General features: G+C 58.5%; 1 protein-coding gene across 1 annotated transcript; it reads left to right on the top strand.

Moving 5' to 3' along the window:
* Positions 1-175: 175 nt before the first annotated feature.
* Kcnk17 (potassium two pore domain channel subfamily K member 17) lies at positions 176-11,675 on the top strand. Its single transcript, XM_042684234.1, has 5 exons — positions 176-432; positions 2,933-3,047; positions 7,180-7,340; positions 7,422-7,596; positions 11,012-11,675. The coding sequence occupies exons 1-5, from the start codon at positions 196-198 to the stop codon at positions 11,320-11,322; spliced, it is 999 nt and encodes a 332-aa protein (XP_042540168.1). The 5' UTR covers positions 176-195; the 3' UTR covers positions 11,323-11,675.
* Positions 11,676-19,228: the final 7,553 nt, after the last annotated feature.

The following is a 19,228-nucleotide window of genomic DNA, read 5'->3' on the forward strand; positions in this document are numbered from 1 at the left end:
GACGCTTCCCAGCGAGGCGGGGCCGCTGCCCTGGCTCAAGGCCTCTCCTTGTCCCCAGGATTGGATCCGGGCCGCATGGGCTGGACGGGCGCACCCCACAGCACACCCTTGACCGGCAGGCGTGGGGCTTAAAGAAGGGGTGGGCCGGCTGCTGGGCCTTCCTTTCTGCCTGGCCTGGCCCCTGGACTCTTCAGCATGTGCCGGCTGGGAGGGCGCGTGGGGCCCCACTGCCGGGCCCGGGGCTGCCGGCTGCGAGGCACGGGGCTGCTGCTGCTCGCCTACCTGGCTTACCTGGTGCTGGGCACCTGCGTGTTCTGGGCACTGGAGGGCCGCGCCATCCAGGACTCCAGCCACAGCTTCCAGCAGGACAAGTGGCATCTCCTACAGAACTACACGTGTCTGGACAGCCCGGCGCTGGACCTGCTGATCCGGGTCAGGGGACAGCGGGGCAGGGGCTCTCAGGGCGGGATAGTAACTTATCCAGACACATGCATGGTGCAGATATCACCAGGGCAACAGGGTGTGGGGGAGGCGGGTGGCTGCGTCCCTGGTCACCAGCCCTCGGGCCGGCCTGGTCAGCAGGGTTCGCAGATGGCCCCGGTACACACGTGGCGCTGTGTGCTGTGTCTGCGTCAGACCTGGCCTGTGGGTGATGGGGAAGGAGCACAAGAGCCTTTTCCAAAGAGAGTGTCTCCAGCAACTAGGAGCTTGGGAGGGGGGGGACCTCAGGGGGCGTGGCCAGGCCTAAGGATGCCCCAGGCCCTGGAGAGCCATACTGACCTGCAGGAGGCTGGCAGAGGCCAAGGGGAGGGAGGGGAAGAAAGGGGGGCAGACACGGGGTTCAGCCTGCTTCACTGTGAGTCTGGACATGGAGGGCTGAGCAGCCCCTGATGCCGGTCTTGGGAAGGACCGGAGGGGGGTCAGGAACGGAAGGAAGCAGGGGTGGTTGGGGCAGAGGGGGGAAGGTGGGAGGCAGGTCCTGGAGAAGGAGGGAGGAGGTCTCCTCCACCTCACGGGCCGGGTGGCTGTGTTAACTGTGTTAACTCACTTCCTGAGTCTGGTGTGGTCCCCCCAAAAGACCACAGTTCCCCTCTCCAGAAACCTCACCTGCCCTTCCCCGTGTTGGCCTCTTGGAGGAGGACAGCCTCTGGGACCCCAAAGTCTCCCGCCAGGGCGGGGGACAGAAGGTAACAGGAAATTGTGTGGGAGTGGCAAGAGCCCCGGCTCTAAGTGGATGGAAAGGTTTCCCAGAGCTCCAAGCCAGGCCTTCCACCCTGTGCCTTCTGCCCCAGCCCCTGCACACCCCACCCCAGCTCACCTCCCCCCTCCTCGGCCACAGCCATCCTCAGGAGGAAGGATGTGCTGCCCAGACTCTCTCTCTCTCTGTCTGGACCTCATTCAGGTTCATAGTCAAGAGCAAGTCTCCCTGCTCCTGGCTAGGCTCCTCCCCCTCTTCTAAATCTCTCACCACCACCACCCCCACTTTCATAAACCTCACGGTTCCTGGGTCCTTGCTGCCCACACAAGATAGGGATCTGTCCTCTGGGTCCTCCTGAACTCAAGGCCATGTTGGGATGCAGGCCACACCCCTCTGTCACAGACCCCGCCCCCTCCATTGCATGCCACACCGGCCATCATAGGCTGCATTCCATCTCAGGCCACGCCCCTCTGCCACAGACCATACCCCTTCCATCACAGACCACACCCCCTACATTGAATGACATGCCCTCCATCATAGGCTGTATTCCCCATCACGGAGCAGGCCACGCCCCCGGCACAGGCCAGACCCCTCCCATGCGCACCCCTGTGCCAGCCCTGCCCTCCCAGCCACCCCCTCTTGCATCCTGCCACCACTGTGCCCCAAGCCAGGGCTGCCACCCCATCTCTGGTATGATGACACAGCCTGGCCCAGCTTCCTCTCAAGCTCCCCATACTAGGTCTCAGACACCCACTCACCTCCCAACCTCTGCCTTTCTGTCCATCCGCCTAAATGTCCCACCAGCCCCAGTCCTGTCTGACTCAGATTCTGTTAGGAAAGCCCCATTAAAACAGCACCTCCAGCTAGGTGCCAGTGGCAACTCACGCCTGTAATCCTAGCTACTCAGGAGGCTGAGATCTGAGTATCGTGATTCAAAGCCAGACAAGAAAGTCCTGAGACTCTTATTTCCAGTTAGCCACCAGAAAACCAGAAGTGGTGTTATGGCTCAAGTGGTAGAGCTCTAGCCTTGAGCTGAAGAGCTCAGGACAGCGCCCAGGCCCAGAGTTCAGGCCCCACGACTCGACACCCCCCCCCAAAAAAAAGCAGCACCTCATCTAGGCACCAGTGGCTCCTGCAGAATCCTAACCACTTCTGAAGTTGAGATCTGAGGACCACGGTTCAAAACCACCCTGGGCAGATAAATCCAAGAGACACTTATCTCCAATGAACCAGCAAAAAGCTAGATGTTGGAGCTGTGGCTCAAGGGGTAGAACATCAGCCTACCAAGAATGAGAGGCCCTGAGTTCAAGCCCCGGTACCAACACACACACACACACACACACACACACACACACACACACGCTACACAAAAATCACCTCCTCTACGAAGCTTTCCAGTCTTGCCCTCATTAGAATGAACACGTTTCTTCTCTGTGTTCCTATAGTGTAATATTCCCAGTACGTAATGCTAATGCCCAATTGGTATGCCCACCCCAATACCTCCTGGGGAAACCAAGGCACAGAGAAGCTGATTTCACAGCCTAGGATGGCACAGCTGTGCCGCCACCTTAATTGCCAAAACAGTTGCCAAAATAGCGGTGACTGCCTGTGCGGCCATATCAGAGTTAATTCCCTCCACCTCCGTCCCCTGAAGGCCAGGTGGGATGATTGTACTCTGATGCAGTGTAGGGGGGTGGGCCCGGAGTCTGGCGGTCATCACAGCCTCTCTTCCAGGACATCATCCGAGCATACAAAGCGGGGGCCCACCTCCTGGGCAACACCACCAGCATGGGGCGCTGGGAGTTCATGGGGTCCTTCTTCTTCTCTGTATCCACCATCACCACCATCGGTAAGGACACCGTGGGGCTGGGGAGGGTGGGCGAGGTTGGGGAGGCCGGCCTCTTCCTGGGGTGCAGCATGGCTCTGCTCCAGCCTCAGGGTATCCCTGACTCTACATTTCACCCCGATCCCCAGGGGGCTGTGCGGCTGAAGGGGTCAGGACAGATGCTTCTGGGTACCATCACGGTGTCCGGGGCTCCTGGGCTGAGTCCAGGCAGCAAGGAGTCCCGGAGATGGAGGCAGGGCTGGAGGAAGGCTGGCAAAGAGAGAAGGAGTGAGCTAGGTGCTGGTGGCTCACACCTGTCATCCTAGCTACTCAGGAGGCTGAGATCGGAGGATCACGGTTCAAAGCCAGCCGAGGCAGGAAGGTCCGTGAGACTCTTACCTCCAATGAACCACCAGAAAACTGGAAGTGGCTCTGCTTGAGCTGAAGAGCTCAGGGACAGTGCCCAGGCCCAGAGTTCAAGCCCCACGACCAACAGAGAGGGGAAGGGGGGTAGGAGGAAGGGAGAGGGAGAAAGAAGGAACTAAAATGCAAAGGAGGAGCCTTGAACCCCCAGAGCTCGGCCCAGGGAGGTGGCCAGGCCAGGTTCCCCTCCCTGCCCCCCAGCCCTCTGCACAGGTGCCCCCTGCTCCTTCCTGGGCCTTTCCTGCCCTCCACACCTGCACAGGTGAGGCTGAAGGCGGCCTGGGCCTCCTGGGGGCTGTTTGGGAAAAGCAGAGTTGGGAGCTGAGACTCCCAGGGCCGGGGAGCTCAGCCCAGCCCGGAATCCCTGCGTGGCCCGGACCCACCACCAGGTGGCAGTCTCCCCCCACCGCAGCCCCTGTGTCAGCTCCCGTTCCTGGCCAGCCAGCGGGCCTCGGCCCCGCTGCCACCTCCCTCGCTGGCCTGGGACCCGCCGCTACTTCTGGGAAGTGGGTTGGTGAGAGCATACTTGGAGTGGGACCTCAGCTCCTTGCACCCCAAGCTCGGGAGGGGGGAGCAGAGAGGACTAGCGGGGTGGGGTTACCTCACCTTCCCAGGCCTGGCATGGTCACTCCCTCCCTCCCTCTCTCCTTACCATCACCCAGCCTGGGCTGATGGAGATACGACAGAGAAACTGAGGCACGGGGGAATGGTGCCGCTTCCCTACACACACGCCCCAGGATCACAAAGCCAGTGAGCAGCATTACTAGGGCTGGAAGTTGAACCCAATGGGAGGCTGCACTACTCTGTCCAGTAGCTTGTGTTAAGGGTGCATGGATGGGGTGGTAAGCAGGGAAGGGGGGGAGGAGGTGGGAGGGGGGAGTGGAGGAGGGAGGGGGGACTCTGGCGGGCACACAGCCACTGGGGCCGGCCTGAGCCCAGCTCTGCCCGGTGTGGGCCTGACTGTGTGCTTGAGGTAAGCTAGAGGAGCAAGTCCCCATTCTCGGAGAGCTGATATTCCAGTGTGAGTGGACACCCAATAGACAGGTGCACAGCCAGGCACAGTGGCTCAGGCCTGTAATCCCAGCCGCTTGGGAGTTGGAGATTTGAAGGATAGTGGTTCTGGGCCATCGAAGACAAAAAGTTTACATGCCTTTTCTCAAGACAGAAACCAGGTTTGGGAGGACGTGCTATGCCAGAAAGTGTAAATAAATGGATTGGTGTCTAGGGCAGCCAGCCTGGGCAAAAAACAAAAACAAACAAACACATGATCCTATCTCAAAAATAATGATAGGAGCCAGGTGCCGGTGGCTCACGCAACTGAGATCTGAGGATTGCAGTTCAAAGCCAGCCTGGGCAGGAAAGTCCATGAGACTTATCTCCAATTACCCACCAGAAGACCAGAAGTGGCGCTGTGGCTCAAGTGGTAGACCGCTTACATTGAGCTGAAGAGCTGAGGGACAGCGCCCAGGCCCAGAGTTCAAGCCCATAACTGACAAAATAATAAAAATAATTTTAAATAATGTTAGGGAAAAAAGGCTGGAGGTGTAACTCAAGTGGTAGAGGACCTGCCTAGCAAGTATGAAGCCCCAGTTTCAAACCTCAGTACCATAGAAAGAAAAAAGCGGCTGGGTGACGGTGTCTCACGCCTGTAATCCTAGCTACTCAGGGGGCTGAGATCTGAGGATCGAGGTTCAAAGCCAGCCCGAGCAGGAAAGTCTATGAGACTCTTATCTCCAATAAACCACCAGAAAACCGCAAGTGGCGCTGTGGCTCAATAGTAAGAGTTAGCCTTGAGCTGAAGAGCTGAGGGACAGTGCCTAGGCTCAGAGTTCAAGCCCTATGACTGACCAAAAATGAAAGGAAGGAAGGAAGGAAAGAAAGAAGCCAGCCAGATGTATAAGATGGCAAAATGCACTTGAAGAACATCAGGTCAGTTGTGGGGTCCTCTAGCGGTGAGGGGCGCTGTGGACGAGTGGCCTCTGAGGACTCTGACAGAACAGCAACAGAAAGGGCAAGCTGTGCACATACCTGAGCAAGGAAGCTTTTCTAGCAAGTGCAAAGGCCCTGAGAGCAGCTGGGGAGGGCTGCATGCAGAAGAGGGCAGGCGAGCTTAGTCACAGAGCACATCCTGAAAGGGTCCAGACAAGCGAAGAGGTGGCGGAGGATGTGGAGGGGAGGGGAGGGGAGGGGAGGAGAAGGGAGGGGAGGGAGGGGGGAGGGGAGGCGGGGCTGTGGCCCCAGCATTCCACGGGCAGGGGAAGGCTTCATGGAGGCCCGGATGTTGCTGAGCCAGGGGAAGAGCATGCAGGATGGCCAAGAGAAAGACACCCCATTGAGCAGCCTGTGAAAGCCGCAGCCTCCAGATGGAAAGAGCCTCTGGGACCCACAGCTGAGGGCGGAGGTCAGAGTGGAGGCAGGCAGGGGAGGGTGGGTACTGAAGGCCACCAGCAAGGAGAATGCCTTCTGTGTGTGTGTGTAGTGGACCTTGAACTCAGGACCTCACTCTGGCTTGGCTTTTCCTCTCAAGGCTGGTGCTCTACAATTTGAGCCACACCTTACCTTCTGGCTTTTTGCTGGCTAATTGGAGATAAGAGTCTCACAGGTTTGTCTGCCCAGGCTGGCCTCCAACCACAGTCCTCCGATCTCAGCCTCTGGAATAGCTGGGATCACAGGTGTGAGCAACCAGTAGGGGTTGAAGTGAGCCGGATTGGGGGGGGGGAAGGGGTGTTGCTCAGGGAGAGGCCTGGTCAGTGACCATCCCTCATCCATCTGTCCATCTGGCTCCTATGTGTACTTTTTTTTTTTTTTCAGGTAAGGGGTAGGTTTATTCAGTAGACCTGCTGGACCAGCAAGGTTGGCACTCCACGTGGCTGGGAAAGGCCTGGGAAAGAGAGAGAGGAAAGAGCTAGAGCAGAGAGAAAACAGAGGGAGCTAGAAAAGAACAGTGAGGGAGATAGGTAGCAGAGAGCTAGAATAGAGCAGTGAGGGAGATAGGTAGCTAGAATAGAGCAGTGGGAGAGCAGAGAGCTAGAAATGAACAGAGAGAGAGTAGAAACAGAGAGCTCCTATGTGTACTTTAATGTACTATCACCTGTCTCACTCTGGGGGTATCAACACCCCCACGTTACCCATGAGGAAGGTGGGATCAAAGGGGAGCTGGGGGGCAAACCCATGCTCTTCACCTCTCCGGGGATCCCTGAGGTGGGGTGCTGGCACCCACAGCTTCGAGGCAGTTCAGGTGAGGGTAGGAAGCTGGGGTCTGGCTGCCGGGCCATGAGTGCGGGAGCACTGTTCGAGTTCCTGGGCACCCGTGTGCGTCTCCTCCTCCCGCATGCCCCAGCAGGGGCTCGGGTACCCGACCCACACCACAGGGCCGGCGCCTGCGCTCTCGCCTGTCATCCCGGCCACTCGCGAGGCTGAGATCTGAGCATCTCGGTTCAAAGCCAGCCCAGGGCAGGAAAGTCGGGGAGACTCTGATCTCCAGTGAGCCACCAAAAAGCCGGAAGTGGCACTGTGGCTCAAGTGTTAGAGCGCCAGAAAGCTCAGGGACAGGGCCCTGAGTTCAAGGCCCGGGCCGGGGGCGCGCGCGCACACACACACACACACACACAGCAGCAGGCGGGCGAGGCGGGCACGTAGGAGAGGCCTCACCCTGCGGATGTGAGAGGAGAGGGGAGGCAGGGTCTGCCCTCTGCCCTCTGCCCTCTGCCCTGAGCACCCCCTCTTGCCTCAGGCTACGGCAACCTGAGCCCCCAGACCATGGCCGCCCGCCTCTTCTGCGTCTTCTTCGCGCTGGTGGGGATCCCGCTCAACCTGGTGGTGCTCAACCGGCTGGGGCGCCTCATGCAGCGGGGCGTCCACCGCTGCGCCCGCCGCCTGGGGGGCCGCGGGCAGGTGAGGGCCGGGCGCGGCGCGGGGACCCCGGGCAGGACGCGGGGGGCCCGGGGCGCCCCACTCCTGACCGTGTCACCCCAGGACCCCGCCGAGGCCCGGTGGCTGGCGGGCGCGGGCGCGCTGCTGTCCGGCCTGCTGCTGTTCCTGCTGCTGCCCCCGCTGCTGTTCTCGCGCATGGAGGGCTGGAGCTACCTGGAGAGCTTCTACTTCGCCTTCGTCACGCTCAGCACCGTGGGCTTCGGCGACTACGTGATTGGTGAGCGCCTGGCAGGGGGCGGGGCCAGCTGTCAGGGGCGGGGCCAGCTGGCAGGGGTGGAGCTAGCTGGAAGGGGCGGAGCCAGATGGCAGGGGCGGGGCCAGCTGGCAGGGGCGGGGCCAGCTGGCAGGGGCGGGGCCAGCTGGCAGGGGCGGAGCCAGATGGCAGGGGCGGAGCCCCTTCGTCACGCTCAGCACGGTGGGCTTCGGCGACTACGTGATTGGTGAGCGCCTGGCAGGGGGCGGGACCAGCTAGTGGGGCGGAGCCAGCTGGCAGGGGCGGGGCCAGCTGTCTAGGGCGGGGCCAGCTGACAGGGATGGGGCCAGCTGGCAGGGTCGGGGCCAGCTCGCAGGGGCGGGGCCAGTTATTAGGGGCGGAGCCAGCTGACAGGGGCGGGGCCAGCTGGCAGGGGTGGGGCTAGCTGGCAGGGGCGGAGCCAGCTGGCAGGGGCGGGGCCAGCTGACAGGGATGAGGCCAGCTGGCAGGGGCGGGGCCTCAAGGTTCTCATGGGAGCAGAGGTCACTCCTCCCCTCCCCCAGAGGTCACATACGCGCGCGCACGCACGCACACACACACACACACACACACACACACACACACACACACACACACACACACACACACACACACACACACACACACACACACACACACACACACACACACAGAGGCTGGCCTGCAGGCGGTGAAGAGAGAGTCTGCCACACCTTCCCTCAGCCAGAGGCCCAGCCTGGATTGTTTCATTGGTAGGTAGTAGGGCTTGAACTCTGGGCTTGGGCGCTGTCCCTGAGCTCTTCAGCTCAAGGCGAGCGCCCTACCACGTTGACCCACAGCACCACTTCCTGTTTTCTGGTGGTTTATTGGAGATAAGAGTCTCATGGACTTTCCTGCCCAGGCTGGCTTTGAACCTCGATCCTCAGATCTCAGCCTCCTGAGTAGCGAGGATTACAGGCATGAGCCACCAGTGCCTGGCTCTCAGCCTGGATTGTTTGAAACATTTTTTGTTGTTGTTGGTCATGGGGCCTGAACTCTGGGCCTGGGCGCTGTCCCTGCGCTCTTCAGCTCAAGGTGAGTGTTCTACCGCTTGAGCCACAGCGCCACTTCCGGTTTTCTAATGGTTTATTGGAGTTAAGAGTCTCACGGACTTTCCTGCTGGGGCTGGCTTTAAACCTTGATCCTCAGATCTCAGTCTCCTGAGTAGCTAAGATTACAGGCATGAGCCACCAGCGCCCAGAGTAGCCTGGATTGTTCTTTTTTTTGGGGGGGGGTCCAGTCATGGGGCCTGAACTCTGGGCCTGGGCACTGTCCCTCAGCTCTTCAGCTCAAGGCTAGCGCTCTACCGCTTGAGCCACAGCGCCACTTCCGGCTTTTTTCTTTTTGCTTATGTGGTGCTGAGGAATCGAACCCAGGGCCTCATGCATGCAAGCCAAGCGCTCTACCACTGAGCCACCTTCCCAGCCCTATCCTGGATTGGTGAGATGAGGTTTTAGCAAGGTGACCAGCCAGCAACTCGGCCGGCAACCAAAGGGACGGTCATGACTCCCGTTTCACCAAGTAGGCAGTGGACGTGGGAGAAGCCACACCACCGGCTGAGGTTGCACCGTGAGATGCGCATGAAGAGTTCGTTTGGAGCTGGAGCTCATCATCTCTTCCAAGAGGCCAGGCTGCCCCTTGAGTCCCTTCCTACCCTCAGGTGGCCGCTTCATCTGCAGAAGGGAGGGGAAACTGAGGCCCAGGGTGGAGCAGAGTCGGTGAAGGCTTTAGAGCAGCAGGCAAGGCTACAATCAATTCCCGGGGCAGAAATCCTCACCCACATCTGTTCTGGAATCTTCCACACCTTCTTCCCCAAAACCTCAGCTTCCCCAAGGGACAAGCCAACCCCTTTCTCTGATGGGAATGTGGAGGCCCACCACCTGGATGCCAACTCTTCCTGAGTCACCACGGCAGGGGCCAGAGTGCCCTGCATCCCCCTCCCTCTCCCCCACCCCCACGTCCCTCACCTGAGCACACACACAATTACATTTGCAGCTCAGCCGAGCGCTCTGCCAGCTGCCAGCTGCCAGCTCCCCAGCCCTTACGATTTGGGCCGCACAATGAAATAACTGGGGAGAAAAGGCTTTGCCCCTGCTCGGCGATCTCATTTGATCTTATTTGGGACCCGAGCGGAACCCAGCCTGTAACTCACCCAGCCTATAACTCAATCATCCTAACGCAATCACTGCCGGCACCGCTCTGCGCCTGGGCCACAACATAGCAGGACGGGGGTGGGGGGGGGTGGGGGGGTGGGGGGGGGTGGGGGGGGGGGGAGGGACAGGAAACAGGGCAGGGTCTGAGCCAACCAAGGTGGACACAACTCAGACGGCTCTGCTTCCCTGGCAATCTGCCCTTTTCAGACTTAGAAGCCCAGACACAGACCAGTGGGCGGCTGAGCCAGTGTAGCGCTCTTGGTGGCTGTTAAAGTATAGAGGCTCCGTCAGACACTGGTGGCTCACGCCTGTAAACCAGCTACTCAGGAGGCTGAGATCTGAGGATCATAGTTTGAAACCAGCCCAGGCAGGAAAATCCAAGAGACTCTTATCTCTAATTAAGCATCAAAAAAGCCAGAAGTGGAGCTGAAGCTCAAGTGGTAGAATGCTAGCCTTGAGCACAGAGAGGTTCAGGGATAGAGCTCAGGCCCTGAGTTCAAGCACCAGGAGCCCAGTACCAGCACATATTAAAAAAGACACACATACTCAGGAGACTGAGATCTGAGGATCACAGTTCAAAAGCCAGCCCAGGCAGGAAAGTCCATGAGACTCTTATCTCCAATAAACTACTAGAAAACTGGAAGTGGCACTGTGGCTCAAGCAGTAGAGCGCTCGCCTTGAGCTGAAGAGTGCAAGGACGGCACCCAGGCCCAGAGTTCAAGCCCGACGACCAACAAAACACAGAGAGAGTGAGAGCGAGAGCGAGAGTGTGTGTGTGTGTGTGAGAGAGAGAGAAAGAGAGAGAGAGAGAGAGAGAGAGAGAGAGAGCCTCACGCCTATAATCCTAGCTACTCAGGAGGCTGAGATCTGAGGATCGCTGTTCAAAGCCAGCCCAGGCAGGAAAGTCTGTGAGACTCTTATCTCCAATGAACCACTTGAGCTGAAGAGCTGAGGGACAGCACCCAGACCCTGAGCTCAAGCCCCACAACCTACCAAAAAAAAAAAAAAAACCAGCAAGAACAGAGGCCCTGACCAGGCAGTGGAGAAAGCCCTGGTCTGGGACCCACACTTGAAAACCACGTGAGTAGGGCAGACACACTCCTCAGACACAGCCCACCGCCTCAATCCTGGCAGGCCTCCTGGACCCCCGGGGGTCCACTGGGCTAGGAATCCTCCGGGGTCCGGCTTGTGTCTGGGGACAGGGTCCTGACCCCCCGGCCTTGCCCCAGGGATGGACCCCTCCCGTCGATACCCGTTGTGGTACAAGAACGTCGTGTCGCTGTGGATCCTATTCGGCATGGCGTGGCTGGCTCTCATCATCAAGCTGATCCTGTCCCTGCTGGAGACCCCGGGCAAGGAATGCTCCTGTTTCCACCACAGCCCCAACGGGGCCCCCAGCTCCCCAAGCTGGAGGCAGGGCCCAGAGAGGGCGCCGCGGCCCCACTGTGCACAGCTAGGCTGCTACCCGGAGGGGTCTGGGGGAGTCACACAGCGTCTGGAACCTTCCGCTCAGGTTGCACGCTGTGGCACAGACAGCTGAGGGCAAGGGACCCATCCAGACGCTTATTTTCTGCCTCACCCTTTGCAGACGTGCAACTTAATGATTTAACTCCCACCCCATGCATGCAGAGGCATGCATATCCCACGTGACTCATGAGATTGAGACTTTGGGGGATGGAGCATGCCCTTCCTTCTTCCCCTATGTCCTTCCTCTAACTGCAATGCCAGCATGATGACTGGAGCTCCAGCAGCCATATTGTGCCATGAGGTAGACACCAGGCCTGAGATTTGTGCTACAGTAACAGGTAGAGCCCACACTTCCAATGACCCCAGAGCCATCCTGGATCCCATGTGACTTCCTTTATGTAAGAGACAAATAAATGCCTTACTGAAGACTATTCTTTGGGTGTTTCTGTCACTCACAGCTTAACCCAATTGTGATACACACACTCAGAGACAAAGGCAGCACCCCAGGACTGGAGCCTACTTGGAGAGAAGCCACCCTCTGGTCAGGTGAGTTTGCCCAGAGTGGACAGAGGGCTAGCAGCCCCCACTCCTCTCCTGCATGCAGGCACCAATCCTGTGCTGGGAGCTGCAGACTCTGCCGTTCTCCGCGGCTCAGGGGTACCCGATGCCGTACACGCACACCCAGCACCCCGCCCAACCAGGAGCCCGTGGGGCAGCTGGATTCTGGGCTCCAGTGGGCACCTGAGACCTCCTCTGCACACCAGGGACCCGGGACCTCCACCAAGCCACGCTGTCCCCAGCCTCGGTCTCCTGGAGCTGCATCGGGGTAGATTTTTGGCCAAGATGACAGCCAGGCCCATCATGGGTCGAGGGTCATGGGTCAAGGGTCATGGGTCATGGGTTGTGGAGTCATGGGGCCCACAGCAGAAGGGAGGAAGGTCTGCCCACTCCACAGACAGGACAGGAGAGAGGGCCTGGCCTGGGAGACCTCAGCTCTACTTCGCACCTTCATGTCTACCACTCCTAAACTAGTCTCCTGTCTCTCCCACCAAACCCTTTGGCCCCAACTTCCATGCAGGGGGCTGGGAGGGAGAGGGTGTCCATGAGATAGCTTCTGATTGGTCAGCTCCTTACCTATATCTACTCCACAGCCAATGAGAAGAATCCTTGAAACCCTGAAGTCCAAATCTAGCAGGCAGGGAGGGGCCCGTGGGGCAGGGCTTGAGTCTTTGCTCACAGAGGCCAGGAAGGAGCTGAGCAAGGAGGGGAGGGGGTGCTGGGGCGAGAGGGGGCCAGATTTGGAGCACCCCCCCCCCTCCCCTGCATCCTGGTGTGCCTCGCTCCAGCTCTGAGGTTCTCAGCCAATCACAAGGCCTGGCATGGAGCTAAAACCTCCCCGGCCTGGATGAATGCGTGTCAGGAACCGACTGTGATGCGTCATCTGGGGACCCACAATGCCTCAGAGGTCAGCCCTCTCTGGCCAGGCCCAGTACAGCCTGGGGTGGGGAGCAGAGGCTTATGGGGCGCCTCTGATGACCTCTCTCCAGCTGGCCAAGAGCGCTGGTGACAAGATGCAGGCCTGGGCCCTGCTTGGGGGCCGGGGGCGGGGAGGCCCTCGGCTGATGTCATCTCGGAAGGAGGTCTGGACACACAGACTCCCAGAGGAACCTCAGGCAGAGGCCAGGCCGCTGGCGGGGTGTGTTGGATTTCTTAGTGTGGATGGCCTGAGACCTCTGATCTTTGGCCACCAAAGCGAGATGCAGATCACACACATGCCACACTACTGCCATGAGGTCTCCCAAAACAACGCATCCCCTCCCTCCCTCCCTCTGTCCATCCCTCCCTCCCTCCCTCCCTCCCCTCCTTCCTTCCTTCCTTCCTTCCTTCCTTCCTTCCTTCCTTCCTTCCTTCCTTCCTTCCTTCCTCCCCATCCTTGGAGATGAACGTCTCACATACTTCCCTGTCCCAGCTGGCTCAGAACTGAGATCCTCAGATCTCAGCCTCCTGAGTAGCAAGGATGACAGGTGTGAGCCACCGACGCCCGTTCCCCTATTATTCCTTAACAGTTGTAGGCTATTGATTATGTGCTGGGCATTATTCTAACCTCTTGATCCATCTAAAACTTGTCAACTTGGAGGAAAAAGAACTGTTAGAGTGTGTGTGTGTCTGTGTGTCTGTGTGTGTCTGTGTGTGTCTGTGTGTCTGTGTGTGTCTGTGTGTGTCTGTGTGTCTGTGTGTGTCTGTGTGTCTGTGTGTGTCTGTGTGTCTGTGTGTGTCTGTGTGTGTCTGTGTGTCTGTGTGTCTGTGTGTGTCTGTGTGTCTGTGTGTGTCTGTGTGTGTCTGTGTGTCTGTGTGTGTCTGTGTGTGTCTGTGTGTCTGTGTGTGTCTGTGTGTGTCTGTGTGTCTGTGTGTCTGTGTGTGTCTGTGTGTCTGTGTGTGTCTGTGTGTCTGTGTGTGTCTGTGTGTGTCTGTGTGTGTCTGTGTGTCTGTGTGTCTGTGTGTCTGTGTGTGTCTGTGTGTGTCTGTGTGTCTGTGTGTCTGTGTGTGTCTGTGTGTGTCTGTGTGTCTGTGTGTGTCTGTGTGTCTGTGTGTGTCTGTGTGTGTCTGTGTGTCTGTGTGTCTGTGTGTGTCTGTGTGTCTGTGTGTCTGTGTGTATCTGTGTGTGTCTGTGTGTCTGTGTGTCTGTGTGTGTCTGTGTGTCTGTGTGTGTCTGTGTGTGTCTGTGTGTGTCTGTGTGTCTGTGTGTCTGTGTGTGTCTGTGTGTGTCTGTGTGTCTGTGTCTGTGTGTGTCTGTGTGTCTGTGTGTGTCTGTGTGTGTCTGTGTGTCTGTGTGTGTCTGTGTGTGTCTGTGTGTCTGTGTGTCTGTGTGTGTCTGTGTGTCTGTGTGTGTCTGTGTGTCTGTGTGTGTCTGTGTGTGTCTGTGTGTATCTGTGTGTCTGTGTGTCTGTGTGTCTGTGTGTGTCTGTGTGTGTCTGTGTGTCTGTGTGTCTGTGTGTGTCTGTGTGTGTCTGTGTGTGTCTGTGTGTCTGTGTGTGTCTGTGTGTGTCTGTGTGTCTGTGTGTCTGTGTGTGTCTGTGTGTCTGTGTGTCTGTGTGTATCTGTGTGTGTCTGTGTGTCTGTGTGTCTGTGTGTGTCTGTGTGTCTGTGTGTGTCTGTGTGTCTGTGTGTGCATGCAGACGCGCATGCACTCATGGCACACACACCAGTCCTGGGGACTGAACTCAGGGCCTGGTGGCTGTCCTTTAGCATTTTTACCCAAAGCTGTCACTCTACCACTTGAGCCACAGCTCCATTTCTGGCTTTTTGGTGGTTCATTGGAGGTACATGCCTCATGGACTTTTCTGTTCTGCCTGGCTTCGAACTGTGATCCTCAGCTCTCAGCCTCCTGAGTAGCTAGGGTGTCAGCATGAGACACCCCACCTCCCCAGCACCTAGCCAAGCACTGTTATTGTTAATGAGATTTTCAGATGGGGTACAGGAGACCCTCTGTGGACGCTGGAACCTGAGGCAGCCCCCCCCCCCCCATCCCTCTGTGTGGCCTGTGCAGCTGGGAGCCTTGCAGGGCCGGGCCCATGTCAGGAGTCTCTTCCTGGAAGCTGGGCTTGGCTGTGAGCAGCAGCCGCTCCCCACTGGGTCATGTTCGTTGGCTGTGTGTTGAGTGGAGCTCCTGCTCCCGCAGCCACTGCCTGGGCCACTGCTGCTCCGGGCTGGAACTTCCCCTCTACCCTGCCCAGTCCGTGGAGACACAGAGACACAGATCTACACCGTGTTCTCCGGCCCTCAGCCCCCCGCCATGGGCTCCACGCCCACCTCCTAGCCCCTCTTCCTCACCCCATCTCCACCCTGCGCTCACAGTCCCGGAGCGCACTGCCCTGATGCTGGCCCCACTGACCAGGGCCCTCCCTCATCCACACACAGTCTGGCTGCCGGGCCTGCAGCTGCGGAGCTCCTGCCCCATCCCCAGCCAGGGCGGAGCCTCGGACTCCCCCCTCCCTGGTGATTCCTAACGTAAACCGTCCATCCTGGGGCCTCAGATCGCCCTGCCTCGCCACCCTCTGCCCTCCTCAGTACTTCCAGAAGCCCTTCAGGGCCTCCAATTCCCAGAAGCCCTCTCAGACCAGCTTGCCCTTTGACCTCTCGCTCCACCCCCACCTAGCACATCCATCATCCCAGTGTCCTGAGGCTCCGCCCTGTGTATGCTCCCCACCCAGAAGTGACCCCAGTGATTGCCTAGGCGTCACAGTGCTTGGAGAGAGCGCTCAGTACTCTGCGGTTTCATTCTCTCCAAGTTAAAGAAATAAAAAGGAGCCGGGCACCTGTGGCTCACGCCTGTCATCCTAGCTACTCAGGAGGCTGAGATCTGAGGATCATAGTTCAAAGCCAGCCTGGGCAGCCAAGTCCACGATGAGACTCTTACCTCCAATGAACCACCAGAAAACTGGAAGTGGCACTGTGGCTCAAGTGGTAGAGCACTCACCTTGAGCTGAAGAGCTCAGGGACAGCACCCAGGCCCAGAGTTCAAGCCCCACGACTGACAAAAGGAAGAAAGAAAGAAAAGAAAGGAAAGAGAAAGAAAGAAATGAAAAGACACCAGATGGACCAGGAGCACCAGCCCCGGCCACCTCCAGGAAGCCGCTTCCGGTCAGATGCCCACAAGCATCTGTACAGAACTCGGCCCCAGCCCAGCCTCACCCCTGCTGGGTGCGGTGTGGGGGTGAACGCTCCTTATCCCGGGCCTCCCCCTTCATTCCACCCCTCGCAGCCCCCCTGAAGAGCACATGGAGGGGCACACTAAGGCAAACCAGGAGCTGGGGGGGGAAGAGGGGGAGCGCGGGGGGGGAGAGGGGTCGCTGCATGGAGGTGCGGCTGGGCTGGGCGGTGGGTCTGGTTTGCTTTCCCCTGAAGCAGCACCTGGAACTGGAGGGCAAGCGGGGAGAAAGGAAAGCCAGGCAGGTAAGGACAGCTCAGGCGGCCACCAGGGGCTGCTGGGTCCATCCCACTGGGAACCCCAGGAAATCCCGGTAGAGGGTGCAATCCACTGAGGACTTCTCGTCGCCTCCTGGCTCAGGCATAATGGGTGCAGAGCAGGCCCCCTAATGTGCCAGCATGTACAGACGTCTGGGAAGACGACAGTCACCTGTGGGAAGAAGAGCTAAGGCAGGGGGAGATGATGTGTGAGTGGGCTTTGCAGGAGGAATAGGAGTTTTCCAGGGAAAAGAGGCACGTCTTGCAGATGGCAGGGGGGCAGGGAATGGTTAGATAAATGCCAAGTAAGTTCCGAGTGATTCGAATGCTGGAGCTGGTTGGGTTGCGTTGATGCTGGAGGACTGTGTGCATTTGGAAGAAGATCACAGTCAGCTGGGTGGCAATCAGGAAAGGCTGGATCAAAGTGCAAGTACTTGTGAGAGTTACTGAACCTGAATAAGCAGTTGAAACACCGGGAACTGAGGAATGAGCAGAGGAAGTCACAAAGAAAGGGAAGGGGAGGTCACAAAGGAAACAAGAATAAAGAGAAAAGAAGGGTAGGAGCCAGGCGCCAGTGACTCACGCCTGTAATCCTAACTACTCAGGAGGCTGAGATCTGAGGATCACAGTTCAAAGCCAGCCCGGACAGGAAATTCCGTGAGACTCTTATCTCCAATTAACCACCAGAAAACCGGAAGTGGCACTGTGGCTCAAGAGGTAAAGCGCTCGCCTTGAGCTGAAGAGCTGAGGGACAGCATTCAGGCCCAGAGTTCAAGCCCCATGACTGACCAAAAAAAGAAGGGTAGAGAAAGGGGGCAGGAAGAGGAAGGGCAAAGAGAAAGATGGGACAGGAAGAGAAGAATTGAACCCAAAGGAAGAAAAAAACCGACATAGAAAGCTCGCAAGCCTGAAGCCTTGGGCTCAATCTCCAGTGCCAATAGCAAAAAGAAGAAAAAGAAAAAGTCACTCCAGGGGCAGTGGCTCGCCTGTCATCCCAGCTCCTAGGCAGCTAAGATCGGAGGATCTCAGTTCCAAGCCAACCAGGGCCGCCGGTAAGTCTGTAAGACTCTTCACTCAGGCCTTGAGTTCAGGCCCCAGTACTGGCAGGTCCCTCAGGGAGGTGAAGGAGCCAGTGGCATCCACCAGATCTCCTCGCTCCTCCTCCACCCAGAGCGGGTCAGTCGGTCCACCAGGGCCAGCCAGGAAGGCTGCGGGGAGATGGGAACGCAGCCCCGTGGGAAGGGACTGCAGGCAGCAGGCCAGGTGGGAGCCATTAGCACCAAGCTACACAAATACCATTGGTTTGGCTGGTGTGGGATTGCTTGCTTTCTCCCCAGGACACACAGCGTGGAGTTCACCCTGGAACACCAGACCTCGTGAGGAGCAAGCACCGGCCTTGCCTCTCCCTCCTCCCCCTCCCCCTCCCCCTCCTCCTCCTCCTCCTCCTCCTCCTCCTCCTCCTCCTCCTCCTCCTCCTCCTCCTCCTCCTCCTCCTCCTCCTCCTGCAGCCAGCCTCCAGGCCCACGAGCACGCGGACACCAAAAAGTAAGCCATACCACGGAGGCTCGCCGGCCGATGCCAATGCGCAAGCCAAGGCGCTCTGAAAACACCTGGTTTGTGGGGATGTGGTGAGAGAGAGTGTCCTGACATTAGAGGTGGATTCCCTCGGGTTCAAAGTCCCCAAGACTCCAGCTCAACCAATGGCTGGGTGAGCCGTGTGCCCATCGTCACCAGGGACAAAAACGGGGGATCGCAGCCCAGGCCAGCCAGAACATATCCTGAAAAATACTAATCCAAAAAGGGGCTGTTGGTATGGTTCAAGTGGTCGAGCGCCAGCCTTGAGTGAAAAAGCCAAGCAGGAAGAGCCCACAGCCCTGAGTTCAGCAGGGGATCTGGAGAGAGATGACAAGTCTTTTCTGAGACCCTTGGGTGTCCTCCTTGTACTTCTCCCCGCCCCTCCTTGTTGCCGTGGCAACCGTCAACTGTCATGGCGCTGGAGGTGTGTGGTTTGGCCTGCAAATGGGTGTCTGGTTTGAACCAGCTCTGGTGAAAATCAACCGGGTTACCCAGACCGTGCTCAGGGAAAGTCTGGGCCTGGGGGAGGGGGGGGAGGTGGAGGAGGGAAGGGAAGAGGGGGAGGGAGATTCTGCTCCCAGAATCCCCCCTGCCCTGTGGCTCTGCACGCAGCACCTGCCGGTCCGGTCCCCATGGGCCCTTGGACTCCCGGCAGGGGCTAAGGGTGCTGGACCTGGCTCAGGGAGCTTGCCTGTATCTCTGGCTCTTCCCAAAGTATCCAAGTCCCCTACCTTTGTCCCTGGGTCCAGGAGTCCTAGAGTAACTGGGGTGAGAACAGGGGTGCCGAGGGCTGCCTGGGGGAGCTGGGGACAAGGCTGCCTAGTGTGTACTCGAGAATGGGAGAAAGAACAGGAGGGACCGGAGGAATTTTCTGGATGGTCTTCATCCTGAGGTGAAGACACACAGGGAAGCAGGCTGAGTGTTCTGTTCAGCCACCGGTCTGGCAGAGAGCCGGGGACAGAGGAGTGTGAGGGGACACAGCCCATCCTCGGGGAGCCCATGGGGACAGGAGGCCCAGGCCCAGGCCTTAGGTGCTGTATACTTTCCTTTGTTGTGGTGGTTGTTTTTTTTTTTTTTTTGTCGGTCATGGGGCTTGAACTCTGGGCCTGGGCACTGTCCCTTAGCTCTTCAGCTCAAGGCGAGCGCTCTACCACTTGAGCCACAGCGCCACTTCCGGTTTTCTGGTGGTTTATTGGAGATAGGAGTCTCACGGTCTCTCCTGCCCGGGCTGGCTTTGAACCGCGATCCTCAGATCTCAGCCTCCTGAGTAGCTAGGATTACTGGCGTGAGCCACCAGCGCCCGGCTTGTTGTTGTGGTTTTTTGTTGTTGGTGGTGGTGGTGGTCGTCGTGGGGCTTGAACTCTGAGCCTGGGCACTGTCCCTCAGCTCTTCAGCTCAAGGCTAGCACTCTACCACTTGAGCCACAGCGCCACTTGCAT

This window comes from Dipodomys spectabilis, unplaced genomic scaffold, assembly GCF_019054845.1.
Source record: "Dipodomys spectabilis isolate Male_0828 unplaced genomic scaffold, ASM1905484v1 ptg000085l, whole genome shotgun sequence".
In the NCBI taxonomy this organism is placed as follows: domain Eukaryota; kingdom Metazoa; phylum Chordata; class Mammalia; order Rodentia; family Heteromyidae; genus Dipodomys; species Dipodomys spectabilis.

Excerpts from the sequence above, each read along its gene's own strand:
- Kcnk17 (XM_042684234.1), top strand. The coding sequence starts at position 196 with ATGTGCCGGCTGGGAGGGCGCGTGGGGCCCCACTGCCGGGCCCGGGGC. Across the intron at positions 433-2,932 it reads CGCTGGACCTGCTGATCCGG|GACATCATCCGAGCATACAA; the intron begins GTCAGGGGACAG and ends CCTCTCTTCCAG. Across the intron at positions 7,597-11,011 it reads CTTCGGCGACTACGTGATTG|GGATGGACCCCTCCCGTCGA; the intron begins GTGAGCGCCTGG and ends GCCTTGCCCCAG.